The sequence below is a fragment of the Manihot esculenta genome, chromosome 9 (genome assembly GCF_001659605.2).
Source record: "Manihot esculenta cultivar AM560-2 chromosome 9, M.esculenta_v8, whole genome shotgun sequence".
NCBI lineage: Eukaryota > Viridiplantae > Streptophyta > Magnoliopsida > Malpighiales > Euphorbiaceae > Manihot > Manihot esculenta.
Genome location: NC_035169.2, coordinates 28,748,187 through 28,759,615, shown reverse-complemented (window position 1 = coordinate 28,759,615; position 11,429 = coordinate 28,748,187). Strand labels below are relative to the sequence as shown.

Here is an 11,429-nt window from a genome sequence, read left to right as displayed (position 1 = left end):
TGAATTCCCTCTTCTATTGCTTTGAGTTTGATCACTTGCGGGATATGTGAGTGCTTATGAATTCGCAAGGTGCATGTAACAATAACAAGATAAATACGACAGAAAATCAAGAAAAGCTCATCCGTATATCTTGAAACATATCTTGCTTACAGTAGTACTCTTAAAAATCTAACATAGTTTTTGTTGATATCATTGATCATCACTAGAACTGTATATTCATGGGAGTTAACAATGGATATCAAAAAATTTAGATCTATACTTAGAGCTTGAGATAGCTCCAGTATCACCAAACTAAAGTTATTCGGTCCTTCTACCTTTTATTTTATTTTAATTAAAAATCTAGTAATGAAATAGAAGTGTTGTAATAATAGGGAACAAATGAAGTAGGGTTTTCGTTCTTCTTTTAGTCTTATTGCCAATTACAATTTGTGGAAAGTTCCTCTGGTACGTGAGTTCAAGTCTGGGCTTGACAAAGAAAACTACTTTTCTGTCTGCTTGAAGATGTGCTTAGCGTTTATCTGTATGTATATGTGTGTGTGTGTGAGAGAGAGAGAGAGGGGGGTATCAAGAATAGCAGCTGAGGCTCTTGGGGTCATGAGATTAGGGCATGTGTTGGGTTTAAGTGGCAACGAAAACTAAGTGGAAGTGCATGGAATGGCGTGAGCACTATTTCCTATTGAGTACCTCACTGACATTCCATCAGAAAGTAAAACTAAACTAACCCACAAAACACACAGAGATTGGCTTCCAAGGACACACAAGTCAGATACATCACAACGTCGATACCCTTTTTTACTTGTATTATTATCATCGTCATCAGATCTGTTTGATGAGTTTCAATATCTTCCCCGCAAAAGTCCATTTGCTTGTGTTCTCTTCTCTCACTTTTTATCTCTCTCTCTCTCTCTCTCTCTCTCTCTCTCTTCTATACTGTCTATAATCCATCCAAATTTGCTACCTACTCCGGGAATCACTTCATTTAACTATTGCAGATGATATTTTATTATGCCTTATTTTAATCGTAAAGAGAATATTATCGCATCATGATTCATGGGCGTTGTCTACAAGCCTTTTGTTTCTTCTTCTCAAATAGATAATTATGCGTTCTCTTGCATAATTGATTGCATAACCCTTTTGCCAAATTAACTGGAGAATAAAATAAAAATACAAGATAAAACAAAGAACAAATTTGAGGTACGTATCCTTGTCAAAACCCTAGCCCTAGGAGCTATTTATTTATACACGCTCAAGAATTAATATAAACCTACCCAGGATGATACCAAGATATGTTGGGTTGTTTTCTCCAGTCCATTAATGGGAAATTTGATAGAACATGCCTTGACTTTAATGGAATTTCAGGGAAACTCAGTGAGAGAATGAGAAAGAGAAAGATCATACAGAAGGAATTTAAGTCTACACAACAAAAATTTTCCATTAAAGTCTTAGAACTGAAGATTTTTCATGTGGGTTTTTGTCTTCTTATATGTGATAGAAATGCTTAGAGTAGTGTAGAGAACAGGGTCAAGAGAGGAAACTGGGAGTATTTGCATTGGTTTCCACGAAGTGTTACAAATCTGTGTAAGAGTGTTTAAAGGTGATTGGTTAGGGTTTGTCTTCTTTAGAACAATGAGTTGGATAGGTTTGTTTATTAACAACTAGCGAGGTCTGATAAACACAGAGAGGTCGCAAAGAAGTTAAGGGAACAATGGCAGAAGGGCACATGGGCATGAAATGTCGTTTTTCTTTTTCTTTAAGGAGTTAATATAGAATTAAGCGAGGGAATTTCTCAAGTTATCTCTGCTAGAGTGGGTTTCTCTATTGAAGGCATTTTGTAATTCCAAAAAGAATAAGAATAAGAATTTATTTCCCCATTAGAAAAAGAAAATCTAATATATTTAATGGAAATAATTCCATAGCAAGTGAGTTGGTTGCTTGGGAGGAGATTTTTATTATTTTTTTGAGATCTAAAGGCATATTTGCATGGGAAGAAGTTCCGCTTCACGGGCTCCCTTCACAGTTCTCATGACCGGCATATTGCAGAGTTTATCTTACGGTTCTCTAAATTCTTTGGGTAAATTATTAACAGATCCCTAAACTTTTAAGAAATTCACTAGTTCATTTCAAATTTAAAATAATTTCATTAAAACATCCTTATATTTTGTAAATTCTAACCAATAAATATGGGTGTTCTAAAAGAATTTAAGACACTTACAAATTTTATAATTTTTTTATTGTAAATCCATTAATTTTACATAATTTTTTTACCCAAAATAATTTTAATATTAATTATAACAGATTCATTCAAAGATTTAAATAATTTTTAAATTATTTTTTAATTAATCTGAAATGATTAATTTAAATTATTTATTCATCCTAATTTGGAGATGAGTACAGAGAAATCCCACCTTCATGGTCTGGCCACTTGTGCCGTCTACTTGAGCGGCAGAACTTGTGAGTGCATGGATACCAAATTTGATTTAGCTCAGTACTGGACCCTATGACATTAATGATCCAACAAGCCCAATAATCATCCGCAATTATTTGCTTTCTTTCTTCTCTATTTCAATTTTTTTTTTCAAAAAAAGAATATAACTTAATTCTTATATTAAAAAATTAATCTAAATTGATGAGTCAATGCTGCTAGTGCATCCCTTATAGATAAATCAAAGGCTAGTTGAAAATCTTAATTATACACCTTCATCTTTTCCCTCAACTCATGACTATTCTTGATCTTTCTACGGGTTAAAAATTATTAAATAACTTGTATTAATTATTTTAAATTAAATAAAAAATAAATTTAAAAATTATATAAATTAATTTAATTCGAACCGTCGTAATTAAATTAGAAAATTTGTGCCAGAAAAGAACCGGAGAGAAAATTGTGCATTCCTGATCATAAATTATAATTGCAAAATATTATTAACGATAATAGAAAAGAGTTGCACTCCAAGGTTTAGCCTGGTGGAAAGTGCATCCTGTAACCTTAAAAGGTCTAAGGTTCGACTCCCCCAACCTCCTATTTCAAAAAAAAAAAAATTAGAAAAGAGTTATTATAAATAATTGACCACAGTAAAAATGATAGTAAGAAATAGTTGTACGTAAATAATTAAATATAAAGAAAAAAATAGATGTTAATTATCTATAACAATGTAAAAATGGTTGTTATAATGATTAACGACAATAAAATAATTCTAAAATTATTAGCAACAAAAAGTGGTTAATAGCCTGTATAATTTAAAAAAAAAATTATTATTAACTATAATTTAATTATGTCTATTTTTAAATTGAATGAAATTTAAATAAAACTAATAAGAATAATAAATTAAATATATTCATAAATACAATAATATTATAATTAATTGATTCGATTTGATTTAACTAATATTATTATTAAACAAAGAATTACCGATTGATTTTTCCTTCGGTTCAATTATTAAGTGAAAAATAATAGAACACTGAACATATTGATCATCTTCATTCCATTTCCATAAGCTTGCCCACCACCACCTAAAGAAAGCATCCCATCACCCGACTATTTTCATTATGGCTCAACTATTTTCATCTTTGGTCTACCTGCATATTGTTACAAGTTTTGAATTGAAAAGGTGAAGGTAGATAAATGGGCTTTGAGTTAGGAGTGAAAATAACTTTTATTTGAGCTTGGACCTACCATTGCCACAAGGTTTAGACCTAACCAATTAGTTTGTTGACCCATATCTCTTACAAACTCATACGAGTTGTTATACTCTTTATTTGACATAATCTATTTTATACAAAAAAGTTTAAATAAAATATTGTCAAAATATATAAGATTTTTACTTTTTTTTTAAATAAAATTTTTTTAAGTTAAAAATATTTTAATTCTTTCGTTATTGACTAAGATTAATATTAAAATATATTAAATTCGGATCTCAATAATCTAAATTCACATCAATTATTCAGATACCCTATAACTTTTTCGTAGAATACTGATAACATATAAAAAATAGGATCTGTTAAAATTGTAATACGTGTACATGAGATTTGGAAGGACGTGCAAACCTTTTCATTTGGTCCGAGTGAGCAGTAGAAAAGCCCAACTTATAGAATACAAGATCAGACCACCAATACTCCTAATTTTAAAAATGCCCGAAATGAACAGGCTGACATCTTCAAAACTCATACCACAAACAGAAATTAAATATGGAGATTATCGACCTCAGTAAAAGCCGAGCAGGCCGAGCACGATCTGATACAATTTGGAGATAAGTACAAACCTTGACCGACCTCTTCAAAGTCTGGAACAGACGAACAAATCTCTTTAATGCTCGTACTATCATGAGGCATTGAATACAAGCGTGGCCAACCTCAATGACCAAAAGGAATTCACCTCTATGTAGGTCAGGTGAGCTAGACATGATTTGATGATACCAGGGTAAGATGTCGACGTCCAACATGATGGTCAGCGCCTTTAGCTCTTTCCAAAGTATTTAATGCACATGGTGTACATCCAGCTGATGTGACACGAAATGAATGGACAAGGTATGAGTTAACTGATTCTGTATTTATTAGCCGATTGACAGTCATTTATGAGTCGTTGACACACTTGCCAAAGAGTGTCCACATCTAGTCTGATGAGACTTGGCGCCGGAAGACTTCAGAATGATCAAGGTATATATAATCCAGAACCAATCCAAAAAGGAGGAGAATCTCTCTCTGAAAAAAAATCTCTCGCTCTTTGTCATACACATTCATAGAAGAACCTCTCTCCCGAAGGCCCTCTCTTTTCTCACTCTAAGAACTTCCTCTTTTCTCTTCGATGCTTTATTATTATTTACTTTCTCTTTGTATTAATGAATCTCATATAATTTTATATCTAGCTTGAGCGTTGGAGGATCTCCACCGGGGACCTCCTCGGTAGACCCCTAACCGTCCTCTCATATTCTGCAGGTCCCCTTCCTCAAGATCAAGTATGGAGGGATCTATACAAAATCAAACATGGATCAACAATCAATCCATCGAATCAAGCCTCTGTCCAGGTGTCCGCATCTGACCACCTTGCTGGATCTTAGAATCATCAAATATTAATCATAATAGGACATTATCCATATCAAAATATTATACTTATTTGATAGGATTTCATATCTTATACTAGATATAATCCATTGTCTCATCTACTTATAATAATATTCAAACTCTATCCAATACATTATATAAAGAGCTTACAGCTCCATAATTAAGTATGTTATTCTCTCCAACAGTAAATTTCATAATTTATTCATCATACATATTAATTTAAGTATCAGAGAGATTGCCAACCTAACCCACCCAGTGTTTTCTCCTATTTTGCAAGTGCATACCTGAAAAATATGATATGAACAATATTATTGGTGTTGTTTGTGGGAATCAACATAAAAACTATGCATCTCCCTCACTTTTTTTATATTATTATTATTTAAAGGAGATTGTGATCAGATAGTTAGTGTTTTATGATATCTAGCCGAATAAGTTTAGCACCACAAGGAATTTAAGCTTTTGCAATGGAAAGTTTTCATCACGGAAGACTTTTGCAATCAAATAAGGATTGTGTGATATCTCGCTAAATACATTTATCACTACCACAAAAAGCTTCTGTACGGATTTAATCTCCTTTTTATTCCCTAGTAGCTAAATTTTTGTGACCAAAAGCAAATGTTAATGACTAATTCAGTGACAGAATTACACCATCACTAATTCGCCGCATATCATGTTTTACTAATTTTTTTAAAAAAATTACAAGATTTACCATTATATTAATAACTTAATAAGAGCCATTTACTGTAAAAAAAAAAAAAAAAAAAGAAAGAAAGAAAGATAGAAAAATTACCGATTATTTTATTGTAAGAATACCATATTTATCACACGTCAGCCAAGAAATCCTATGTGTTTGACAACTAGCGGTAAGCAATAATTATTTTTTCACTTTTGTATTTATTTTCTGCCTCTAACTTAAACTCTATATTAACTTTAAGACCATATATTATTATGGATCATTTCATACAAATTAAATTTTTATAATTTTATATTGTCATTTTAACAGGATATTATGACCTTTGCACTCCAACTATGTTAGCCAAAATATTTTAATGTTGTGCCAACACATTCAAAATATTAAGATTACAGTAAGAGACTTGATTTAAATTGTGAAAGTGTCACATCACACATGTTGTCCTGATTACTATATATTAGTTTTATCACATTTATCTCTTTTGGTCTTATAATTATAAAAATAATGAAAGAGCAACTTATACAGAGTTTAATTGGTTTAAAATTATTTTTAATATTTTTTAAAAAATTATGATATTTAATATATCATAATTCCTAATAAGTACTAAATAATTTCACAAAAATACTTTGTATAAGAATTAATTTTGCAAATGAGTTTTAATGGGTTACGTCACCTATAAAAGAGGCCCAACTCTTAAGTGATAGTACATTACATGCATTGAAAGTCTCTTTCTCAAATTTAAATGACCTATTACTCCCCTAAGCGATATAAAAACACCCTTCTAGGCAAACTATTATCCATTTAGGTGATGTAAGTGTGCTCCTAGACGATGTAAGAGCGCCCTTCAGGCAAGTTATTGCCTACTTAGGTGACGTAAGAGTGCCCTTCCAGTTAGGCTATTGCCCACTTAGACGACATAAGAATGCTCTTCCAGGCAAACTATTCCTCCTTAGGTGATGTAAAAGCATCTTTCCAAGTAAATTATTGCCCACTTAGGCAACTTAAAACACTCTACTTAGAGTGCCCTTCAGGCGAATTATGCCCACTTAGGTGACTTAGAGTTCTCCTTTAAGCGAATTATCATCCACTTAGGCGACTTAAAGTACCCTTTCAAGCAACTTTACGTCCAACTTAGGCACCTTAAAATGCCCATTTAGGCAACGATACATTGCAACTTACATTTTATGACGGTAAAGATAGGCAATACCTAACTTCAATTTTCAGAGAAAAAAATTGTTTAAAATCTTTAAAGCAATATCTCGTCTAAAGTTTTTTAAAATTATGACTCTCCTAAATTGTTCGATTTGCAAAAAGTTTTTTAAAGTAATTTGAATTTTGAGGGACTAAAGTATTAAAATCTGAAATGCATCTTTTGACATTAAATATAAATATTCTATCACTTTAGGGGCTACTAATGTAGATTAATATTAAAATATATTAAATCTAGATCTTAATAATCAAAATCACATCAATTATTCAGATTCCCTATAACTCATTTATAGAAACTTAATTACAATAGGACATTATCCATATTAGAATACTATACTTATCTGACAAGATTTCATATCTTATGCTGGATATAATTCTACCATCTCATTCACTTATAATCATATTAAAATTATATCTAATATACTATATAAAGAGCTCACAACCTCCATAATCAGGTATGTTATTCTCTCCAAACAATCAATTTCATAATTTACTCATCATACGTATTGACTTAAATATCGGAAAGGTTTACCAAGCCAACCTATCTGGTATTCTCTTTTATTTTGCAGGTTTATATAGGTGTGAACAATATCAATTTGAAAAAAAAAAATAATTAAATTAAATTTTTGCTAAATTGTGAATTCCAAATAGAGGAATAATCTTTAGATATGAAATTCTTTAGATGGACACTAACACTGCAATTTTATAAACATTATATTTAATTAATTTTTATTTTAATAATTTTCTTGTTTGTTTGAAATAAAAAAATTAAATTATTTTTAATATGATTTTACAAAAATTTATTTAAATTATTTTTTTTACAAAATAAATTATTCCCAAACATGTTCACATTTTTTTTTCCTTCAGTTTCTTCCTATTATTCTCCTGCCGCTTCTGCTGTGTTCTATTCTTCAGTTTGGTTGTGTATTCTCTGTTGATTTAGGACTTTATATATATATATATATATATATTTTCTTGTTTTTTGCTCTATGACTTCTTTTAGATTTTTTTTTTTTTGCTTAAGCGTCATGGACCGTTGACCTACTTGTTAAAAATTTTCTGATTTCTTTAAGTTTAGTAAAATTTACCTTTTGATAGGAACAAAGCGTTTATTTAATCGAATTATTGAAAATTAATTTCAACTATTATATTGCTTAAAGAAAAATTAATCCATTTAAAAAAAAGACTTATAGTTTTAAAAGAGTAAATTGTTTTTAAATTTTTGAGAATGCTATTAATATCATTAAATTTCTTTTCTACATAAATCTTAATCAAAATTTTAATTTATTGACATTAAAATCAAAAATTGAAAAATAATATTTTTATGAAAAAAAAAACATTTTACACACAGCTTAACTTTTACAAAATAAATAGACTCTAAGGTTTAAAGTAATTATTTTGTCCATAAATATTTAGAACGGAAGAGAAAAATCGAATTTTGATTATTAAAAATTTTTAAATATATTATTTCTTTCATTTTATAATTTTTATTTATTTATTTTTTAATTATTTTAAAATTATTATTATTTTTTATAAAATATGAATTAAATATTATAATTCTATTTAATTTTATTTTATTTTTAATAAATTTTTTAAAATATCTTTTAATATTTAATAAAATTTAATATTTTTAAAATAAATATAATTAAAAAATTAATTAAAAAAATTTATATAAAAAAAGTATTAATTTATTTAGCGAATTGCAGGTATATTAATGATTATTTAAATGTTAATGATTAACATTTAAAATTACAAACCATCTTATTTAAATTTGGCGGGGTAAAAAAAAAAGTCAGACGAGTAATCTCAACAATATCACCTAACAAAAGTACAAGTATTTAAATAATATTTCTACCGGTTGGTCCGGCACTATCTTGTTTATCCACGTGTCTTAAATTCTTACATTATAAACATCTTGCTTATTTCTACCAATTCTATTTCACAGATGATGAAACAGTCGGTTGCCACGTCAATATGTTGAAGGTAAAGAAATGGACTCATGTTCATGCGTTGGTGGCCATATGATCGCACGTGACACGTAACGCATCATGATTTGTGGACAAAGATGGACGCATAGATGTTAGTACATTAACTTGACTTGAGTGTCGGTTTCCACAGAGATGTAGTCAGCATGCACGTCATCCGGAAATGCCTAGTTGGACCAATCATCATGGAGCTGTTGAGCCCCATCTGAGTTCCAGTGGACGTATGAAATTCACTCCACTATGTAGTTAATATATATTTTATTAGTAGATAGAAATAGGAGTCAATCTCGATTTTGTTGGGATGAACTCTAAATGCCTTTTCAACTGACTAGGCAGGGACAGATATAATCAACAAGATAACTTGTATTCTTTCGGCTTAATTTAAAAAATAAAATTTATTAATAAATTTATACATAAAAATTTTAATAAATGTTTTAAATAAATACATAAATATTTGGCCAGCCATATTTAGAATAGCCTTATGAGTAGGATTCGATTCTTTTTCTCTTCTTTTCTATACCATCTTCATCCCCAATTACCTATCGATAATAAATAAATACAAAAATAAAATTTAACATTTAAGCGAAGCTTGGACCTAATTGAAGGCACACGTAAGTTAATGCAACAAAAACCTACCCTGTAATTAGACATGTACACTTGACGACAGCAACCGAGAATGCAAAGTGAGACAAAGAGACAGAAACTTAACCTTGTCATTTCTATAGGATTAAGAAATAGTTCATCGACTGCTACTGTCTACAGAAGCTGCCAAAGTGACCATAATAAAAGATTCAATCTCTTCAAAAAAAGAAATTCTAAAACTATTCTTAGGGCTTACGATGCTAAGATATGCATGTATATGTATATTACACACCTACCCAAACTGAAGGATAATGGTACATATTATACAAAATTAAAGTTTATATTTATAGAAAGCATTAAAATTTTAATTTTTCTGATCTATATTATAAATTCTCCTGATAAAGTTCGCTCTAACAGTAATTTTTTTGGTTAAATCGTTGGGCTATTAATAAAAATAGCAATTTTGTTTGATCAATAATAATAATAATAATAATAATAATAATAATATTGTTATTAATTATAGTATTTTTTGGTCTTGATTCGTTCTCATGCGCATGCCATTACTGACCTGTTAAGCAAATGTGCTCTTTTTTCTTTTTTAGAAGCTGTAAAATATTAATGGATCTTCCCTCTTATAACCAAACCATGCAGAAATTAACTAAATTCAATGTTTTATTGGATCTCAGCAGGATATTTTCTTCTTAAAGCTGCTTAAAAATTATAAAAAATGGACTTAAAAATAATGAAAAATGAATTTCTTGTATAGAATGATATTTTTAATATCGTCAAATGAGTCGGATTATAGCATGTAGATAAAAAAATATTTAGAGAGAAACCCATATAAAACTTTTTGTATTTATAATAGGAACTAGGCAAGAATTGATTAACTTGCTAATTAAGCATGCCTGCTTCTTCCCTGTAGATGAAAACCTCTCCACAACCCACCAGTTGACCACACACTGCTCTTCATCCCCATCTCTCTCTCTCCTAGAGATATAACTTCAAATTAATGGATGGTAATCAGGCTATCATTCGAAAGTCTACCGAGCAAATGATGTGGAGATTCGATGACCAGTGGGGTTCAGGTATTGTAAGATCTTATACTTGTTCCTTTTGCAATAAATGCTTCTCAAACGCACAGGCATTAGGAGGTCACATGAATATCCATAGAAAAGATAGGGCGAAGCTTAGAGAAGCCTCTGATGAAAACCTGCTTTCTTTGGACATTTCAAAGTCGATGAAACCTGCTGATATTCCTCATCAAGATTCTGAAGAAACAAATCCTCTTGCATCAGAATCTATGGAAGAGGAGAGTAATTGTCTCCCTAAAACACCTTTTTCTGCATATATGGACTTGATGAATTGTCCTGATGGAGATGAAGATAAAAAGATGCAATTGAGCCATCGACAGACGACCCAGGTTGAGCTAGACCTTGAGCTTAGGTTAGGACTCGAGCCATATCAAGCATCATCAACGATGAGTACCAGAGAATTCTTCTGAGAGTCTAATAATACACCTGCTCGACCAGGAACTAGAGTGGCTTTTTTCTGGTCAGCCTTCTCTTACTCTTTTATTTTTTATACTAAGATATTTTTGCATGTCCAACTTTGAGGACATCAACGAAGAGAATTTCATATCGCTAGGTTCTATTGCAAACTTCTGTTTTGTAAGAGAGATTTTTAATTTTCTTTTAAGACTTCATCTATTAATTAATCAATCTTGGAACTTCTCAAATTAAAATCCGAATCCGTCTTGGCATGATCGAAATCATATCATTAAAATTTCACAAACGATGTTTCATTTTCTAGAAATCCGAAGGAATCATGACGCATGACCTCTTTCACTTATTAGAAAGACTGGTTTTAAAGAGAAGAACAACGTACTGGACTTCTTTTTCTATATTGCT

General features: G+C 30.3%; 1 protein-coding gene across 1 annotated transcript; it reads left to right on the top strand.

The window, feature by feature from the left end:
- The first annotated feature begins 10,427 nt into the window (after positions 1 to 10,427).
- On the top strand, positions 10,428 to 11,429 carry LOC110622010 (transcriptional regulator TAC1). The gene has a single exon (XM_021766344.2). The coding sequence runs from the start codon at positions 10,532 to 10,534 to the stop codon at positions 11,021 to 11,023; it is 492 nt and encodes a 163-aa protein (XP_021622036.1). The 5' UTR covers positions 10,428 to 10,531; the 3' UTR covers positions 11,024 to 11,429.